Genomic DNA, 21,477 nt, shown 5'->3' with positions numbered 1-21,477 from the left:
CCCATTATTGACGACAACGAACAAATTAAATACACGCTTCCGGTGTCTTAAGGTGCGGCGACATACCAGCCAACGAACATTTGCTTCCATTCTTCTATTTCTTCTCCATTCATTTAGTTTTTTGCTTAACTTTAAAATAGTTAATAACCAAAACTAGAAGATAGATAACAATAAACCCAACACAACATTCTCAAAATAGATAAGAAATAATTTTCCTCTGACTCGGGGAGGGCCTTAATTTGGAGGCATTAAACACTTTGAGTGTTGGCTTTTGGTGGTGGCGTCGAGTTAACAACACAGACAGATGTGACTCATCATTTTGATGTGGATGTTGCTGTAGCTAGCTATAGCTGTTGTCGATCAGATTTGAAAAAAAAAAAAACACAAAAAAACAAAAAACGTTTTTGGTTTCTTGTTAAAGATTTTAATCATTCGCAAAGATATACATCTTTAATTAGCTGCATTTAACACCCAATCGACATGAACATGGATGGATGGCAGCGAAGCGTGGAAGATGCCGACAGTAGCACATTTTTGAGCACAACAGAAAAATTAATAAATTTTGCCATTGTTCTCTTTTATTTTCAATAAAATCAAAAAAAAAACACACACACACAAACATATAAATATTAACCCCAATGCAGATATCACAGGCCTTCAAATATTCTTTAAATTCATTTAAGATTGTGATATTTTTAAAAAAAAATTCCAGGTTTGATGCAGTCTAGTATTTAGATAAAAAAAAATCTTTAAAATCCTAATCCAGGGGTGAATAAGACATCCTCTGATCCTAAGACATCCTCCTTTGGGGTGAACATTCTAGACCTTAAAAATAGTCTTAAAGAATTAAAAGGTTGGGTAATCTAATCTTATGATATAATTAAAAGTGACCAAAAAATTTCGTCGAAAAATGCCGCTCAAGATTAGTACCCAATGCGAACTTTAATTACAAAATTTGAAACAATTCCGGTAAAAAATGTCGCTAACATCATCAAAATACCAAATAAATTGAGATGTTATTATTTGTAAGCTACATATGTAAAGACATGGACCTACATATGCATTTTTCCGCCAAATTTGAAACAATTTCGGTAAATAATGTCGCTAAAATCATCCAAATACCGAAAACCGAAGACGGGGACCTGCATACGCAATTTTTTGTCATAGGCTGTAGTACTCATTACGAACATTAAATACGAATTTCGGACAAAAATGTCACTAAAATCATCAAACCCCGTTACATTGGGGTATATCCCCAATATCGTAGATATTGACTAATATAGACAATTCTCTTTCAGAGGGTAAGATACTCACAATGAACACCTTGTGTAAATTTTCAGACAATACCGTTGTATAGAGAATATACGATATCATGTACCGATATAGCTCATCTTCGAACTTGACCTGCATACAGGCAAAAGACTGATCGGTACATGATTATGACGGACAGACAAACAGGGCAAAATCGTGTCAGAATTTTTCTCTGATCAAAGAATACAAGGTGAGATAAAAATACTACAACCAACTTTAGACTGCTATAATTTTTAAGCCACTCGTCCGACAGCTGTTAAAGTTATTCCACTGACAGCTCATTATATTGTTTACAAGCGTACCAAAGCATTTTGGTGAGAATTTTTCAGAAAAAAAGTTTTTCGTGATGGAATTCATGCGTGATAGTGTGATTTCTTTATATTTGGCTGGAAAACCACAAGTAGCTATCGCAAGAGCGCTCCAGCATTTAAATCTGAATAAATCTCTTGTGTCTCGTACCATCGCTCGTTACCGTGACACTGGCAACGTAGCCCTACGTCAAGGAAGTGGACGGAAGAAAACAGCAACATCTGCAAAAATTGTTCGAAAAGTAAAGAAGCGACTTGATCAAAACCCGCGTCGCAGGGGCCGAAAAATGGCTCGTGAACTGAACATATCGCAATATTTCATTCGGCAAATATTGAAAAATGAGCTTGGGGTAAAGCCATTGAAATTCCAAAAAGTGTAAGAACTTACACCACAACAGAAAGAAAATAGACTCAAAAGGGCTAATGAATTGCTTCGCTTGACCGAAAGTGGGGAACTGCCGAATTTGGATTTCTTGGATGAGAAAACATTCGTTGTCCAGCAGTTTGTAAAAAAACAAATGATCGTGATTACTTGCCAAAGAGGTCAGCTGAAAATGTGCACCTTTGGTTGGCCACCAGAACTCAAGCGCCGGCCATGTTGATGGTGTGGGCAGCCATAACAGCCGATGGTCGCTCTCCACTCGTATTAATCGACCGTGACATCAGAATAAATTCCGAATATTATCGCGAAAATATTCTGGAGGGTGTATTAAAGCCTTGGGCAGGCAAACATTTTGTGCACGCAAACATTCGAACAGGACTCAGCAACATCGCACGCAGCACGCGCCACCCAAGAATGGTTACAAAATGATATTCCTCGATTCGTTTCCAGCGCATAATGGCCACCAAAATCTCCGGATACCAATCCGTGGGGCTATTGTGTCTGCTGCCCCCGAACTTTTCTGATAACAGCCTACGATCAAATATATACTGGTTCCTCGCTTCATTTCCAGCTCACAATGGCCACCAAAATCTCCGGATACCAATCCACGGGACTATTGTGTCTGGAGTATTTTGGAAAGCAATATTGACACTAAAAAATACCAAAGTGTCGATCACCTCAAGCAAGCGGTTCCCCGGGAATGGGCCAAAATACCGCAGAGCCACATTCGGGCAGCGTGTGACAATTTCATTGGCCGTTTGAAGCCCATAATTCGTTCCAAAGGTGACAAATTCGAACAAATCTAAGTTAAAAAAACTGTAAAAATTATGGCGTTTGATTTTGTTGCAGATTTTTTATCCCATGCTGTATATTGGTAACTTCCTTCCCTTTACATGAAATATGTGGTAATTTTTGGAAAATGTTAACATATGCGTGAGGTATCAGATATATAGTCGACCGAAGTATTCCATTTGTATGATTCATCTAATACAGATAAAAATATTGGTACAGCCAAAATTATAAGAAAATCGAACATTTATATCCAATTTATGGGAAATCATAAATTTCATATTCATCTCAGGTTTCTGTTTGAGAGACATATATTTAGATATAAAAATTGTAAAGCATCGCTGAGTTGTTTCGCAATTTATGACAGATGCCAGAAGGGGTTCGCAGATATATAGCATCTTCACAACAGTTCTTGTGCTAGCAAAAATGTTTGTGTGTGTGAAATTTGAAGAGATTTGGATGCTTATTTCGCTTTCTTTGAGCGTTTTGTTTTTCAAAATCTTCAACCTTTTGTGGGGCAGGTAGCATAGGAAATGGTCAGATATGGTAGAGATCTGATCTTTATAACAGATCTTGTGTTGATGGAAATATTGAGAAGTACCAAGACTGGAATGGAATCGGATGTTGATTTCGCTTTTTATGAGCTTCATGGATATTTAAAATGTTGACCCTTTGTGGGCGAGGTACCAGAAGGAGTGGTCCGATCTCTACCATCATTTTTACAGATCTTATGTTGATGAAAAATATTGAGATTTACCAAGTCAGAATGGTATCGGATGTTAATTTCGCGTTTTAGGAGCTTCATGGATATTCAAAATGGGGGGAGGTACCAGGAGTGGACCGATGTATCCCATCTTCACAGCAGATCTTGTGTTAGTAGAAATTATGGGATGTGTTAAATATGAAGAGAATCGGATGCTTATTTCGGATTTTATAATCGTTTTGGTTATTTAAATAATTGACTCTTTGTGGGGAGGTACCAGAAGGAAGGGTCCGGTCTCTACCATCTTTATAATACATCTTGTGTTTAAAGAAATATTAAGATGTGCCAAGTTTGAATTGAATCGGATGTTAGTTTCGCGTTTTATGAGTTTCATGAATACTCAAAATGTTGACCCTTTGTGGAAGAGGTACCAGAAGGAGTGGACCGATGTATCCCATCTTCACAGCAGATCTTGTGTTTGTAGAAATAATAATGGGATGTGTGAAATTTGAAGAGATCGGTGTGCTAATTTCGGATTTTATAATCATGGTCCGATCTCTACCGTCGTTATAACAGATCCTGTGTTCATAAAAATATTCAGTGCCAGGTCTAATGGAATCGGATGTTAATATATGTTAATAATATATATGTGGCTACCGCTAGATTCTACTATGAGAAGACCTTTTGGACCACTATGAGAAGACCTTCTGGTCTACTATAAGACGACCTTCTGGTCTAATATGAGAAAACCTCCTTGTCTATAATGTGAAGAAATGGCGATATACAATGAGAAGAACTTATGGAATTCAAAGATAAGAGCTTCTGCTCTATGAGGAGATGTTTTGGACCACAAAAGGAAGACCTTCTGGTCTACTATGAAAAGACCTTTTGGACCACTATGAGGTCCATTAAGAGAAGACCTTCTGGTCTATTATAAAAGCTTCCAGTCTACTACAAGGCGAAATTATGGTCTACTTGGCCCACTTTGAGAAGACCTTCTCGCTCACTATGAGAAGACCTTCTGATTTGCGATCAAAACTTCGTTTTATGAGCCTAATTTATATTCAAAATGTTGACCTTTTGTGGGGGAGGTACCAGAAGGAGTGGACATATATATTCCGTCTTAATACCAGATCTTGGGTTCATAAAAATATTGGGATTTGTGAAATTTGAAGACAATCGGACTCTTACATATTGTCCATAAACGGGTGGAAAATTTAGGGCATTTTAACCAGAACTCCGAAAATCCCGATCTAGTTTGAGCAAAGAGTTAAACTCGCCCGAATCGAAACCGGAGATCTCCTGGGAGTAGAAGAAAGATCAGGCACCGGGAGGAAAATTCAAGGCCCTAAATTTACTCTCTCTCTCTATCTCTCTCTTTTATTAAGCCTTTCAAAACTCGAGAAAACCCGGTTGTTTGTAACTTTGCTAGTGGACATGGACAATGTTAGATGTCCGTCAAGATAAATTTAATTAGCAAAGATGCAAACCAAGTCGATTTTTTCTCCGGTTCGCAAAGGGTTAATAAAGAGAGAGAGAGAGAAATAGAGAGGGGAGAGATAGAGAGAGGGAGTAGTAAACCAGAGAAAAATTAAAGGTAAATTAAATTATATCAGTTTTCATCAAATTTCATAATTTTCCGTACAAATTTAAAATGAAATCGCTAAATAAAAACCTAATTAAAATTTACGTTGAAAAACTTTGAAACCCTTAATTCAACATTTAAACCGAGAATAAAATATTTAAAAATGAAGCGGTGTCAAGGCTGGGCACCAATGAAAGGTCTCGAGGAGTACTTTCCGAATATATGGACTTTATGGTCAAAAAGAATTTCAAACTTAGAAATTTTTGGAATTTTCTGAAGAATTATCGCTCAATTTTAGGGAAATTGCAGATAATAAGGTCCACAGAACAGAAACTAAGAATGAAGCGGTGTCGAGGCTGCGCACAAATGAAAGGTCTCGAGGAGTACTTTCCGAATATATGGACCTTATGGTCAAAAAGAATTTCATACTTAGGAATTTTTTGAATTTTCTGAAGAATTATCGCTCAATTTTAGGGAAATTGCAGATAATAGAGTCCACAGAACAGAAACTAAAAATGAAGCGGTGTCGAGGCAGGGCACAAATGAAAGATCTCCCTCTCTCTTTATTAACCCTTTGCGAGCCGAAGAAAAAATCACCTTGGTTTGTATCTTTGCTAATTAAATTTAAATTTATCTTGACGGTCATCAATGTTAGTAAGTTTATTCTTACTTATTTACTTATTCATTTTTTCTGGTCTGCTGCCCCTGACCTTACAGATATGAATATGTTTCCCAGTTTATTCACACTTAAAAATTTCTAATCTGATAACAGCCTACGATCAAATACCTACTTGTGTGGACATTATTTATTTTGTTTTCTTTTTTTCTTTGAAATTCCGATGAGTCTTAGAATGCGTTTGCAAAGCAAGTCACACAAAACAGGGGCGATCCGGCAGCATGTTTAGCAGCAACAACAACGGCACAGTAATAACAAATAAGTATTATTAATTTAAATGTCTTTTATGGCTTACAATTCTCATGAAATGAATCAGTAATAGCAACGACAACAACAGCAAAAACTGCCGAAGCAGCAACTTTCTGACAATTATGGTGCAAAAATGTTGAGCGGGTGTCGTCTGTTTGAGAGAGAACGATTGTAATCGGCTTTGGCAAACAAATGTATCAAACGTAGCGTGTGTTTGCTGAAATTGGTTTGGTTAATTGCCCAAAAGAGACATACCGTGGAATGTGTGTTTTTGCGACCACACTGGAGCTTTAGACTCCTGAGAACAAGCTGCCCCCAACCAATCGAGCAACCAGTTCCAATATCCGTACGCCAATACATTCCACAGAGACAATCATGTTAGAATCGTGCAAGACTTGTTCCTACCATATATGTTGGGGATACCATTATCGCTATTTCGTTGTTGTCGTCGATGTTGCTGTTACTCTTTGCTGACTTGCAATCGTCATCGTTATGTTGCTCTGTTTGTTTGCCGTTATACGTGTCGCGAATTTATTGGTATTTTAACCGGGTGGTCGTCCGGCGGCTGGTCGGTGGTTCAATCGAATACCCACCTGCCTATATTTGTTTTATGGCTTTAACAAGTTAGAAAATGTTTTCACCGACGCTAGGATAAAAAAAATCGAAACAAAAGCTTCTTAATGACATTCCAATATGGACTTGAACTTGAATTGTGGACATGTATTTGTGAAAGGGTGTAGCACAAAGTGATAGACATGTTTCGAAATGGGGAACACGGTATTAGAAACATATGCACTTGATTGGTTTTGACCCAAACTACTTTCGGTTCTTTAAGTTTAAAATAATTTTCTCATATCCTCCATGGGTAAAAGTGGAGCTACTCCACAATCAAACCGGAACATTATCTGTATTCTAAACAGGGACCCACACCAACTGTAAGTACAGGGTGAGATAAAAAAACTGCAACAAAGTCAAACGCCATAATTTTTAAATTTTTTTAATTTTATTGAATGAAAGCAATAAATGTCGGAAATTGTATCAAATTTAAGAATAAGTTTAGATTTGTTCGAATTGGTCATCTTTGGCACGAATTATGACCTTCAAACGGCCAATGAAACCGTCACACGGTGCCCGAATGTTCTCTGCGGTATTTTGGCCCATTCTCGGCGAAGCGCTTGCTTGAGGTGATCGATACTTTGGTATTTTTTAGTGCCAACCTTGCTTTCCTAAATACTCCAGACACAATAGTCCAACGGATTGGTGTCCGGAGATTTTGGTGGCCATTGTGCGCTGGAAATGGAGCGAGGAACCTAACTATTATTGGGTGGCGCGTGCTGAGTGCGATAGTGCTAAGTCCTGTTGGAATGTCCAAGATCTACGGCCAAAATGTTTGCGTGCCCAACGTTTTAATACACCCTCCAGAATATTTTCACGATAATATTCGGCATTTATTCTGATGGCACGGACGATTAATACGAGCGGAGTTCTAATGGTCAACCGAAAGTGCACATTTTCAGCTGACCTCTTTGGCAAGTAAACACGATCATTTTGTTTGTTTATAAACTGCTGGACAACGAATGTTTTCTCGTCGGAGAAAACCATATTCGGCAGTTCACCACTTTCGGCCAAGCGAAACAACTCTTTAGCTCTTTTGAGTCTATTTTGTTTCTGTTGCGGTGTAAGTTCTTGCACCCTTTGGAATTTCAATGGCATGACCCCGAGCTCATTTTTCAATATTTGTCGAATGGAATATTGCGATACGTTCAACTCACGAGCCATTTTTCGGCCACTTCGACGCGGGTTTCGATCAAGTCGCTTCTTTACTTTTCGAACCATTTCTGCTGATGTTGCTGTTTCCTTCCGTCCACTTCCTTGACGTCGGGCTACGATACCAGTATCACGATATCGAGCGATGATAAGAGACACAAAAGATTTATTCACATTTAAATGCTGGAGTGCTCTAACGATAGCCACCTGTGGTTTTCTAGCCAAATATAAAGAAATCACACTATCACGCTTGTATTCCATCACGAATAATTTTTTTCTGGAAAATTCTCACCAAATGAGCTGTCACTGGAAAAATTTTAACAGCTGTCGGATGAATGGCTTAGAAATGACAGCAGTCTGAAGTTGGTTGCAGTTTTTTCATCTCACCCTGTATAGATACAAAGATATGCCACCCCTGGTGCAGATTTAAATTTTAACCAGTTTGAATTTCTAAAGTCCGGGGCTGGTGAAGCATTAGGAGTTACACAGATAGTTTTCTTCTGGCCTACTCATTGAGTTGACCTTTTTGGCCACAAAGGGAAGACTTTCTGGTCTACTATAAGAAGACCTTCTGTTATGCCATGAGGAGACCTTCTGTTGTACTATGAGGAGATCTGCTGGTCTACAATGAGAAGACTTTTTAGACCATTATGAGAGGATCTTCTTGTCTACTATAAAAAGAGCTTCCAGTCTGATATAAAACGACCCTCTGGTCTAGGAAGTCCTTTGGACCACTATGAGAAGATCTTCTAGTCTATAATGAGAAGACCTTTAGTACCACTAAGAGAGAAGATGTTTTCGACCTTTTGGTCTACTATGAGAAGACCTTTTGGACCACTATGAGAAGACTAAAAAAGGGCTTCCAGTCTACTATAACGCAATCTTCTGGCCTATAATGAGAAGACCTGGAAGAGCTTCCAGTCTACTACAACATTCTGTTCTACAATGAGAAGACCATTAGGTCTACAATAAAAAGACCTTCTGTTCTACTATTAAAAGACCTCCTGGCCCACTATGAGAAGAACCTCTCGTCCACTATAAGAAGACCTTCTGATTTGCGATGAGAACTTCTAGTCTACAATAAGATGACCTTTTGGTCTGCGAAGGGAAGAACTTCTCATCAACTATGATAAGTGCTTCTGGTTTACTATAAGAACACTTGCGATGAGAACTTCCAATCTTCAACGAGAACACCTTTTGGTCGACAAAGAACATACCTTCTGATCCAATATGAGTCTACCTTCTGCTTTGCTCTGACAAAATCTGCTGTTCTACGATGTAAGACCTTTTGGTCTACAATGAGTAGGGATTCTGGTCTACAAAGAGAGGACCTTCTGGTCTACTATGAGACGAACTTCTAGTCCACAATGAGCAGAACTTTTGGTGAGCAAGGATAGGACTTCTAGTCTTCCATGAGAAGACCTACTAGACCACTACGAAAAGACCCTCTAGTCAATTATGAGCATATTTTTTGATGCCTTAGGAAGAGCCCTTATCCGCCCTGATATTAAATACTACTTTAAATATTCGCACCAGACCTAGCTGAGGAGTCCACCGTGGAAGAACTTCTCAATGAAACTGCACATCAACTTAGAACAACTACCCCAAATATCTTCGTGCACCAAGATCTCGTCCTTTTCCTTCCTCCCCTAAAATAAACTGTTCCCCGAATCTTAAACCTCAAACAATCAGGCCTCGGAAAAACTGGGTCATTTCGAGAAATGATTGAAACTCGATCAAATTGGAGTGAGTACACTCTTGGGGACAGAAGAAACTGCAAACAAATTCGTCTCCCACCCTATTTTTTTAACAGTAGTGACTCGGGTAGTAGTGAAGCGCTCGAAATAGATTGAGTGTTAGAAATCGAGTGGAAAAAACATTTTTTTCTGATTTCAGAGGGATTGATCGTGTACAAAATAGAAGGCATAAAAACAACAGAAAACCAGTAAAGAAAGTCTTAAAGTCGGCCGGGGTCGACTTTTTGATACTCTACACCTCTTTGCTAATTTAGTAGAGCTCCACATAACAATTAAAAGTTTTTATGGGAGAATTCAATCATACAAGCTTTGATTATAATTATAATTTAAAGTTAAATATGCCGAAGCATTTGTATTAGTTGAATTCGGACTTGTGTTGCCCATTTGGTGCACAATTAATTTGAAATCGAATAAAAATATATATGGGAGCTATATCCAAATCGGAACCGATCTCGATAAAATTTGGCTAAGATATTTCTGAGCTGTATTTGATATATTTCCCTGAATATCGTTGTCACGGAGTACATATTACGGCTGTGGGTAACAAATATAACAAATCGCATGAACAATATATATGGAAGCTATAGCTATATCCGAACCGATCTTCACCAAATTTGACATATTAACTTCTAGACTCAATTCGGTCGTAAGTGCCAAATTTCATTCAATTTGGGCAAATATTAGACGTTTGGTACACAATAAAATGTAAATCGGACGCAATTGTATATGGGAGCTACATCCAAATCTGAACCGATCTCGATAAAATTTAGCAAATGTATTTCTGAGCTGTATTTGATATATTTCCCCAAATATTGTTGTTGCAGAGTGCATATTACGGCTGCGGAGGACAAAAATGACAAATCGGATGAACAATATATATGGGAGCTATAGCTATATCTGAACCGATTTCGACCAAATTTGGCATACTTATTTTCAGGCCTAATTTGGTTGTATGTGCAAAATTCCATACAATTCGGGCTGATATTACACGTTTGGCGCACAATAAAAGGCAAATCGGACGAAGATATATATGGGAGCTGTATCTAAATTTTTACCGATTATCTCCAATTTCAATAAGGTTCATCCTTGGGCCAAACAAATGATCTGTGCAAAATTTCATCTGAATCGGGCAATAAATGCGACCTGTACTTTGTTTATAAAAATACTTTGCTTTTTGCCTGTTACAAACAAATGCACAAAGACATAATACCCTGACCACCTTGTGGTGTAGGGTATAAAAAACGGAAGCAAGGGACCGTTGCTACAAAAACAACATATTTTTTTCTTGATACAGATTAGCAACAATGTTTTCAATGCATATGAGTCACAAAGGTATTTTTTTTTTTTTTGGCAAGCATAAAATCTGCTCGTTTTCAAACGAATTTTGATTCCACTCTAAAACGAGCAAAGCATGTCCGTAATTATTCGAGGGAAACCGAAGGAAAGAATTTGTTCGTTTTGTTTGTTTTTCTCCTATTTTTTATTCTTTACTCAAATGCGAGCGAGTTTTCCGTAGGTCAGCTCCTGAGAGAAAGCGAGCAAATCTGTGCTCTGCAACAAAATTGTGGTCCCTTCCAGCCCAATCTTCAGTAATTTTCCAGCAAAAACAATAAGCTTCCGTCCCTACTTCCAGTTGCCTTGTATTTGTTCACCTGCATTGCTGAAACGGTTAAATCGATCATGGATTTTTCTTCCCTGCATGCCATATTGTGTGTGTGTGTGTGCAATAGATATTATCTTTACATCTGGTCTCAGTCTGGATGGTAAAGAACATAGATATCATAACGACTCCAAAATGTCTGGAGTAGTTCCATGTTTAAAGTTTTTTTCGATTTGTTCTCAAACAAATTTAAATTTCTTTAAATTTTATTTTCAATTCAATCCAATTTCCTTTCAACTTTTGGCTACTCCAACATTCTTCGATTTCACAAAACAAAGAAGAATGAATTATTTTCAATAAACTTATTTATTTATGCTTACATATCAAATTAGCCGCTCCAATAGATAGCGAGTGTGCGAGCTAGCCAAGGCATTGGTATTTTTGTCGCTTACGCTTTTGTTTTGTTTCGCGCTAGTTTGCCGAATAAAAAAGCTGATGATTAATGTTTAAATGAGCTATGTTTATAATTCCTATAGGTATGATTGTTTAAAAATATTTAATGGGTTTCGGTGTTGGAGAATAGCAGCGGCGACAGCAACAAAAACAATGAAAGCGAGAAAAATGAAATCAAAAACAAAAGAACTACCAGCTAAAGAACAATGTAGAATTGAATAAAACCACCCACTAATATTTAGTTTTTTTTAGTTAAATTTACCACACACACACACACAATTAGAAGGCACGCACTTGAAAATAGTGGAGGCAGGGGGCGGATGGGAAGCAATATACGAGTTAAACACGTCACTTAATATAGAATTGGTATCACTGATTGGGTAGCTAGTCATTAGTCAAATATAGATTAATTCCATTGTTTTTGTGTTTGGGTTTTGTGTTACAAGCGGTGGTAGACAATTGTCTGACAAATTAAAAAATGCTTTAAATTGTATAGAGGAGAAAAATTGCCTTGCAGAAAAAGTGGAAAATAGCAGCTGAAATTTTCTGTAGGTCTACATTTTGAAAATTTAAACTATTAGTTGGAAGATCTGCTATGACGGTTTATTAAGGGTGATTTTTAGCATTACGTTTTGTCAACACTGGTTTAAACAGTGTTGTCATACATCTTCTGTTTGGCCTATAAGATATTATATCGCTCGCCTTACAAACCAACAACGCTTGCTTCAACTTCATTTATACCCTCCCTATGCCTGTGTCCGTTTTCATTCCCTCAGACATATAGCATCATTTGATACGGCCAAAGCGTGTCTCATCGAAATAACGGTTTTAGACCCTAGGTCTCTTTGGACCAAATCCGTTTCTGGACATTTGGAGTCGATCTAGCGATGTCCGTTCGTGTGTCTGTCTGGCTGTTGCCCACAATAATTCTTGAAGAGTGTATCCGATTTGGTCCAAACTTGGTACATCGTAATATTATTACCAAACTTAGATCAAGTTCGGAGATGGACAATATCTGTCCACTCTTTCCAGTACTTCCCAACAAGAGATCAAAATTAAAAAAAAAAATCTGCAAAGAAAGAGAAAGGATAATCCAACTTTGTAAATCCTAATATTTGCGTCAGTGTTAGGTCAGGTGCGAAAATGGACAGTATCGGTCTACCCTATCAAGTACCTCCCCCACAAAGGGTCAAAGCTTCATTTCCAGCGCACAATAGCCAATCCGTTGGACTATTGTGTCTGGAGTATTTTGGAAAGCAAGGTTGGCACTAAAAAATACCAAAGTGTTGATCAGCTTAAGCAAGCGCTTCGTCGGGAATGGGCCAAAATACCGCAGAGCAACATTCGGGCAGCGTGTGACGTGTGTGAATATAAAAATGAGTGTCCTGTTAAGAAAGTTCATTATTCATTAAAATTGAGTTCAGAAGATCAGCCGGATCAGCATCCAGAAAAAGTCACATTTTTATGCAATTTATGGTGTATTTCCTCCAAGATGCTGCGTAAGGTAACTGTGAATGGTGACCGCTATGCATGACAAGCAGGTACAACGAGATGGTACCACATGCCACACAGCACACGTAACAATGGATTTATTGAGAGGCGATTTCGGTGAAAATTTTATTTCACGTTGGGAACCGGTCAATTGGCTACTTAGATCGTGCGATTTGTTGTGGGGCTATGTTAAGGCCTATGTCCATACATCCCAGGTCGCTTCAATGGACGCATGTAAGACAAGATTGAAGCATTTATTCCTGAGATTGCAAAGAGCATCCCAAAATTAGACTAAGTGAGTAAGTTTATTTAAGACGCAATCGCGTTCAACATTTACATGAAACTATTTTCAAGAATTAAATTTTGTTGGGTTGTGCTATCAATTCGAATAAAAATTTCATGCACTCTTCTGGCTTTATTTGTTTTTTTTTTTTTTTTTTGTATTATTTGGAAACTTCCCTATAGCTCTTAAAGGATCACCCTATACCTATCACAATGGACGTACAAGAATATATATGAATCAAAAGTATAGGAATATAAATACGAAAACGTCGAGGTTTTACAAACAAAAGGACAACATTAATTAATCCTCAATCTTATAGCGAAGGATTTCAAAAAATCCGCATTCCCAGTGTCCATAGTCCTTTCCAAGAAGTTTCATCACGATACATCAGTACTCCAATATCTAAATGTATTCCTAAATAAAGACACCTTTTTCGAATACCCAAAGGAGTCGTAAAGTCGTGCGCCACTCGAATGTAATTCCTTACTTAATGGCTTTGCACCAAAAAAAGTCGCTTGACATTTTCATAATCAGGACACACTCGAGTGCCAATTACATTACAGCATCTCAAAGTAATCCAAATGGTGCCTCTGCACACTCAATTCACATTTGAGCCAATTATTTGCCAATTTACCCAAAATATCATCACGTTGTCATAGCGCCATAGCACATAAACACACCAAGTCCTAGCCAGCCAATGTTAAGTGGCAAAGTTCAGGCCAGAAAAAAAAAACAACACAACATTGCCTTTTTATTAGTAAAATTTATGTTTCAAAGGCACTTTGAACATTCTTTTTTCACAACTATGTGCTTGGGCCATAAACAAAAACTAGAGCTTTCAAAGGAAAAAAAATGAGAAAAAGAAGGAAAATGAAAGAAATAACCATTCTTCAAGAACATTGATTAAAATGTTAACCTCCTTTCCTCCTTTGTTTTTTTTTTTTTTTTTGTTCATAGCTACTACTGCCATGATATAAAAAATCTTATTACCCGCAACAACAAAAACAAATAATAAAAAATCAATAATATCCATATATACATTTGTGGCATACAGCTAGCTACTTCACAATGCCAGCTTGGAGTATAAAACAACAATGGAAACCACCACAAAAACAACAATGGCATGCATAATGTGGCAGTGCTTCTATCATAACTGAACAGGCAGACGACAAGCAAGCATGCATTATATTGCATCATAAATATCAATAAACGGATATAAAATTTGCATATTTAACATAATCAATGTATTGACACCTTGCCATACAATCATCAAATGCCACCACCGGAGACATTCATACATCCGTAAATGTTCCAGAAATATAAATGACATTTGATGTACAAAAGAAAAGGCGGCCATCATCACGACCACACCAACACGGACACGGACATACACCACTGGCAAGGCAACCACATCAACATCAGCATAAACACAGGATTACAGGCGTATGAATGTGTGTTGACCTACATAACTGTAAAACGAATAGAAATCGTCAAGGTTTTGTTTTTGCCCAGCTGTTTTAGGTCACAAGGACGCAAAAATTTAGTATTCACCTTGGTGATGCTGGCTGGCTGGCTGCCTTGCCTACTCGTTGTAGTCGTTGCTAGTTGGCAAGCAGGCAGGCAGGATGGCTGACTGGCTGGCTGGCTGGCTGGTTGGTTAGCATGATGAAGTTGAAGGTGCATAAAAGCAAACAAGCATTAACAAACAGTAGCTAGCTGCAGCAATTCATCATCAAGATGAAGGAAGTAGGTAGGTACATAGAAGCAAGTGGCTTATTATGGAATGAAAGGCACTTCATAACAGACCAATGAATACACTCAACACACTTTAGTCAAATGAAAAGTGGTAGAAGGTCTAAAGGAACAGAAAAAAAAGAAAATTAATATAAATATTTTTTTTCTTTCAAACACTTTATCTTTTCTAAGAAATTCCTTGACTTTCTTTCACAAAAAAAAATTTAATCAAAAGTCCATGCCATTTGTGCTCTTTCTCTTTTCACTTTGTTTATTGACAAAAAAAAAAGAAGAGAGTTGACAACACTCTAACTGTGATTGCTTGCAATGTCATTCATACTCAACAAAACAACAAAGCAATGCTGCTGCTGCAGGCGCTGTCGCCGCAAACTGCAAAATAGTTTTTCGCAGTTGCTGCAGCAAAGGCCTCAGCAGCAGAGCTGACGGGTGTTGTTGGTTGTTGTCTCCCTTGACAAGTTTTATTTTGTGTGTGGGTGGGTTCAGCGGCGCCGGCAGTCACCAAAAAATAATAACAACAACAAAAATAAAAAGTAAGAAAAATCAACACGAATTACGAATTTTATAATGCTCTCGTCGTAGAATGTCTTTTATTCATTTTCGGTCGGGTTTTTATGTCAAAGGCGGGCGCGGCGATGTTCGTTTTTTTCATTTATTTTTTTTTGGGAAATCATACTCACTTTTCGGCGTAGTTGTCGTCACCAATGCCTTTGTTTGTTGTTGGCCGCTGATTTGCTGATGGTCTGCTCCTCCTCGACCCTGCTGCTTGTTTTTGTTGTCACTGCTACCGCTACCGCTGCTGCTGCTCCGTTCCACCTACTCTACTCACTCAACACCAAACAATAAAAAATTTCTTTTTGACAAAAATTCTTGGCAAAATTACACAATCCTCTTGCTTTTGTCTGCTTGCCTGCACTGCTGCTGCTGCACACTTCCATCATTTATCATTTTATAAATCATACATAATTCCACAATCGATTAGCACAAGTTGCATGCACATATATATGTTTCAAATTTCTTTATAACTTTTTTTTCAAAATGTAGATCTTTTTTTGGTATTAATCACTCGCACACACAGAACGCACCACACAATTTCGTTTAAATTGATTGCTTTTTAAGACTCTTTTTCGTGTTTTTCGCCTTCTTTTTTGTTTTGCTTATATTTTAGTATTATTATTATCCGTTGTCGTTAATTTTTTGTTGTTGTTTCGGTTTATTATTGTTTTGCCTTGCACACACTCTTATTGGATTAATTAAAAATTTAAATTAACAAAAATTAACAATTTCTGTGATTGGTGCTGCTGCTGTCTTATTCGAATGAGAAGATGTTATGAACTAGGGATTTATAAGTCGACTTTTGACTTATCGACTTTGGTAAGCAGAAAAAAAGAAATGTCAAAGTCGATGTTTGGGGAAGGTTGGCAACAGAAATCGAATAATCGATTATTAGTTGTTGACTGCCAGAAAAGATTTGGTGAAATAACATAGCACAAGTTGCTTGATCGAATTTTCTTTAATTGTAAACAAATTGCGATCTTTGATTTGAGTATATACAATGGAACTGTAAATAAAAATTTTCCCAAAAAGATGTTCAAAAGGGTGTTTGTTTTTAAGAGCTATAGAGAAATTAAAAAAAAAAAAATGAAATTTTTATTTGATTTGAAATTTTAAACGAAATCGTGTGGTGCGTTCTTTGTGTGCGAGTGATTAATACCAAAAAAAGGTCTACATTTTGAAAAAAAAGTTATAAAGAAATTTTAAACATATTTGATAGCACAATATAATTTGAAGTATGAAGATTTACTCGTGTAAATATTCTCATATATAGTCTCAAATAATTCATCCGATTGGTCCAATTTTGGCGTATCTCGCGAATATATGCTTTAAATTTGTCGTACAGTGCCTGCGGAATCGTGGAATCATATATAGCCCTAATATTTTGTTCTGAATGCATTGGTAGCTGTTCTGGATAGAGCATTGATTAGTGTGTGGAGGAAGACTAATATGGCATATCAATTTTATTTCTCATTTGATCTATATATCCCTACTTATCATTCACTTTGAATTGATAACTCTTTCATTCCAAACGGGGTATCTCCAAACACAAAATGAAAACAGCTGATTTTATATTAAAGTGTAACGGAAATTAAATTTTTAGTTAAAATATTGTAAAATTTACTAAAAAATAACAGTACAAAACTGCGTTCTATCATTAAAAAATATTATAGAACTAAATATGTTTTTTAAAAATATTTTAACAGTGAAACTTAACTCCAATAGCAACACCTTGTAAAGAATCGTCTTGGTGCTATGCCGTAGAAAATTGGTAAGTTTTTATTCGTATTGTACTTATAACACTTTTAAATACACTTTTTGCTTCATTTTACTTGAATTGCTTTGTTTTACGCATTGTGGAAATTGTTTTCAAACTTTTTAAAATAAATATAGGATAAAAGGATAACGAAATGTTGGCTGGAATGTAAGTTCCAGAAAAAAAGCTGTTTGAAACTCTTCTGCTATCTGCTGTCTTATTCAAAATTGAATGCAAGAGTTGATCTCATTTATTGCAGGTTCCAGCTACTTCGTCAGCGAAAAGTCCACCTTAAAATCGTTCCAACATTGCGTGTTAGGCCTCAAAATGCACAATTTCTTCAGTCTGACAATTTTTTAACCAAAAGTTCATACATCGTACTAAATTTTCAGACTTATAGTTGGTCTGTTCCAGAACTGCAAAAATGTAAAAGGTTTTACTGCGATAATCGATTTTCCCTTTATGATAAAATGGCAAAAGTAGTAGATTCTTGAAGGTATTGGAACAGAGTAAATGTTTCATATCTTATATGTTTTTTCCTTTTTCAGAAAAAAAAAACTAATAGGAAAATCATTACCATGTACACCAAAATGTCTTCAAAATCTTTAATTTTGAAGCTTGTCGAAGATGTGTAAAACCATTATACAATGGACCCAAAGTGCCCCTAATTAAAATTTCTGCTCCATCGCTTCACCCAAAATTTAGTAACATTTAGAATTCATATCCAGAACAATCTACATCTCCTTCCTAGGAACCAACGGTGATTCAAATTTAGTATTTTCGAACAAATATACTTCCCAAAACCACCTCCATATCTCCATCTCAGATAACAATAGAGACCTCAATGTCAAATATCGGAATTACAGCTCTATTGTTCACCTAAAGCCAAATTTAGTACCACCTAGTACCAATTATACAACACATTTCCAAAACCACCTCCGTATCTTAACCACAGATACCAACTGTAACATCTATAAACAAATTTCAGATCTATTCCTTCACCCAATACCAAATTAATTACTATATAGTACAAATATAGGACGCATTCTTAAATACCTAATGTCAAACATAGACACCATAAATAATCTAAATATCAAATTTCATAAATGTATCTCTCTCCCTTCACCCAATACCAAATATAGCACCATTCAGTACTTTTCGTACAATTGTAGTATAGTAGTACATATATTCCGAAAACACCTCCATATATCCAGACTACACATGAACAGCGAACCTAGTACCAAATTTCATATTTGAAGAAGTGTCTGGTCACGCAATACCAAATATAGTACTATTTAATCATTTTTATGCATTTGTAGTACGCATTTTCAAACCCATCTCCATATCTCAATTCCAGATTCCAACAGAGATCTCAATATCAAATTTGAGGATTCCAGTCCTATCCCTTCACCCAAATGTACCAAATATACCATCAGCTTCAAAATCGATGTTTTAGTATTTGTAGTTCTAGACATCTACATTGTTTAGATGTTTTGGAAGTCATCCTATCAGTGACTCCCACATTCGAAAGCGCTTTTCAAAATTATAATGTGGTCATCATTCAACTGAATCTTTAGGATAAATAAGTAAACAAAAATGTTTGTGGTATAGAATTTCTTATTTCTAAATCTATTAAGGAATATAGCAAACAATTATGTCACTGGGCGTCAATTCTACAGTTTTTACATCATAAATTTATTATTTTTCTCCGATAGATGCTTCGATGATCGCTTTGCATCCAAGAACAAAGCATGTACATCATCGATATCTTCCTTGGAGATTTGGGTACGGCCATTAACCTTGGCCATTTGATGGGCTGGTGTTAATAGCTGGACAGCATAACGCAAAGTCGATGTGCTGCCAATTTCACTGAGACGTGTGAAGGCGGGCTCTTCCAATTGTAGGCCCTCTGTTTGAGCACGCAGCTTTATGATTTGTTCCATTTCACTGGAATGGTAGGGTAAGGTGCGTATGATCAGTAAACGGTCAAGCAAATCCAAGGGGATGCCATGAGGTGAAACAATGTCGGTGGTGCCACTGTAAGAAAAAGAAAGGAGATGTTAACAAAGGAACAACAAAATTCGTAATGTTTTCTTACCGTATAACACATCGGCCACGATTGGTGGCAAAAATGACAATTGGTGCAATGGGCGACTCCAAAGACTTGTGCAAGTAGGTAAAGGTCTCCAGGTCCAGCATGTGAATTTCATCAATGAACAGCACACCGGGTACCAATTCCGCAATACCTTGATCAATATATTTGTTAACCACCTTGTTGATTTCCATGCGCAATTTGTCGGTAATTTCAGTCTTTTTTGGTTTCATCAGCTGACCCATCATTGAGAGAACATCTTGGCCACCTTGAGGTCTCGCATTGGCCACATCCAGATCATGCAATGTCACATCTTGAATTACCTCCTTTTTCTTGTGTACATCACCCTTGGGTAGCGGTACATATTCCTCTGTTTCCAAATCAAATTCTGTGGCAAAAGTGTCACTACGTCCCTGACGCTTGACGGCACCACTATTGGCCTCGATGTAAATGACATCACCCACCTCCACTTTTTCTTTTTGCAAAGCCTCAAAAATACTGGGATCCAATTTCAATTGTTTGGTGCCCTTGGCTGTTTTCAAACCAATCACAACGTTACTTATTGTTTTGCCATAGCCACCCATGGGATTTTCTGTCTCCACCGGTGTCAGTTCGGTCACTTCACCCTCATAGACTTCCTTGGTTTCACGTATTCTCAAGCCAATGGAACGTCTAAAGTTTTCCATGAGAACCTCGGTCTTTTTAATTTCACTGCTGAACACTTCCGAGCCCACCATGGGACAAAATGGTACCTTATTACCCAATTCCTGGGCAATGGCCAGGGCAATTGCAGTTTTGCCGGTGCCGGGTGGTCCGGCCAGCAGTAAGGCACGACCAGCCATTTTCTTGGTTTTAATCAAGTCTACAACAATACCAGCAGCTTCTCGGGCAGCCTTTTGCCCCACCAAACCAGCGGCCATGGGCAAAGGGACACCCTCGGCATTTAAGCCCAAACCTTTAATGTGGCTATGGGCAGAAATGCGTTGGGTACGGACGGTGCTTTTAACTTCTTCGATTTTCATAATATATCAGCGATCAAGGCGAGGAGAAACACAAAGTCTGAAATGAACTGTTTTAATTATTAACTTTTTTCTAGAATTTCCCGTTGACTGCAAAAACGATGTTTGTTATTTCCACGGCAACTGAGTTAAATTCAACAATCACATTTATTGTGTTTTTTTGCCGCCACAATGTTGCCAACTTGGTGGCATGTTAAAAGCGCCTAACATTGCGGTTTTTGTTTTTTCTCTTTTGACATTTCTTGCAATGGGGTGTTGTTATATTTTATTTTAGGTGATAAATTGTGAGAAATCTTAGTTATTTATTGGAATTACGTAAAAAATATCAAGTCTTTTGTTAATAATTTGATATATGTGCGAATTATAATCTCATTTTACTTGAGGAGTTGGCATTACTTACTACGGAGAGCATGCAAACAACAAAGGCCGTATTTACACTGCTAAATGTTGACAATAAGAGAGTTGGGGCATCTAATTACTGACGCTGCGTAATGGCGTAAGAAATTATCGACAAATATAAATATTATTCCAGAAAATTGTAATTGTAAACAAATAGAAATATTTGTTAGTTAATCTTTCATTATTTATGGTTCAAAATAGTGAAAGTGAAATTGGGTTGGTTTAGTGGCTAATGGCTTCTTTTACAACAACTTGTCTCAAATATTAAAAGGTGTAATTTGAAAAAAGGGAATACCATATTTCACAAGGTATTCAAACCTTATATTAACGTTAACAAGTAAAAGAAAAACATTAAGTTCGGCCAGGCCGTACTTAAGTACACTCCACCATTAGATAAAGTAAACACTTTATATGAAAGTATCTGGATTCGAATGTATTCCACTTTAAACTTCAAGTAACAGTAAATGCGATAAAGTTTTCAAAAAGGAGTAAAATAGGTAGAGCCGTTAAAAAAGTCTACCCGAAATGGGAACCCCTATAGACAATTTAA

General features: G+C 37.1%; 2 protein-coding genes across 7 annotated transcripts in view; both read right to left on the bottom strand.

Annotated features, from left to right (window-relative positions):
• LOC101897320 (mucin-12) overlaps positions 1–16,448 on the bottom strand; it is a 98,602-nt gene extending 82,154 nt beyond the window's left edge. For 4 of the 6 annotated variants that reach the window (XM_059119762.1, XM_059119764.1, XM_059119773.1 and 1 more), the window contains exon 1: positions 15,787–16,447. The gene's annotated coding sequence lies outside the window, so the exon portion shown is untranslated. Of the gene's footprint in view, positions 1–15,786 lie in introns of all 6 variants that reach the window. The other 2 variants (XM_059119750.1, XM_059119759.1) reach the window with 1 other exon arrangement.
• Positions 16,449–19,016: 2,568 nt separating this feature from the next.
• Positions 19,017–20,810, bottom strand: LOC101897305 (ruvB-like helicase 1). Its single transcript, XM_005187778.4, has 2 exons — positions 19,516–20,810; positions 19,017–19,454 (listed from the first exon to the last, which is right to left on the bottom strand). The coding sequence occupies exons 1-2, from the start codon at positions 20,529–20,531 to the stop codon at positions 19,100–19,102; spliced, it is 1,371 nt and encodes a 456-aa protein (XP_005187835.1). The 5' UTR covers positions 20,532–20,810; the 3' UTR covers positions 19,017–19,099.
• Between the last annotated feature and the right edge of the window lie 667 nt (positions 20,811–21,477).

Source organism: Musca domestica, unplaced genomic scaffold, assembly GCF_030504385.1.
Source record: "Musca domestica strain aabys unplaced genomic scaffold, Musca_domestica.polishedcontigs.V.1.1 1, whole genome shotgun sequence".
Lineage (NCBI taxonomy): Eukaryota > Metazoa > Arthropoda > Insecta > Diptera > Muscidae > Musca > Musca domestica.
This window is presented reverse-complemented; position numbering and strand designations above follow the sequence as displayed.

Bases quoted from the DNA above. Each gene is read 5' to 3' on its own strand.
- LOC101897305 (XM_005187778.4), bottom strand. From the start codon at position 20,531: ATGAAAATCGAAGAAGTTAAAAGCACCGTCCGTACCCAACGCATTTCT. The intron at 19,455-19,515 runs GTAAGAAAACAT...TTTTTCTTACAG, and splicing joins CGTGGCCGATGTGTTATACG to TGGCACCACCGACATTGTTT.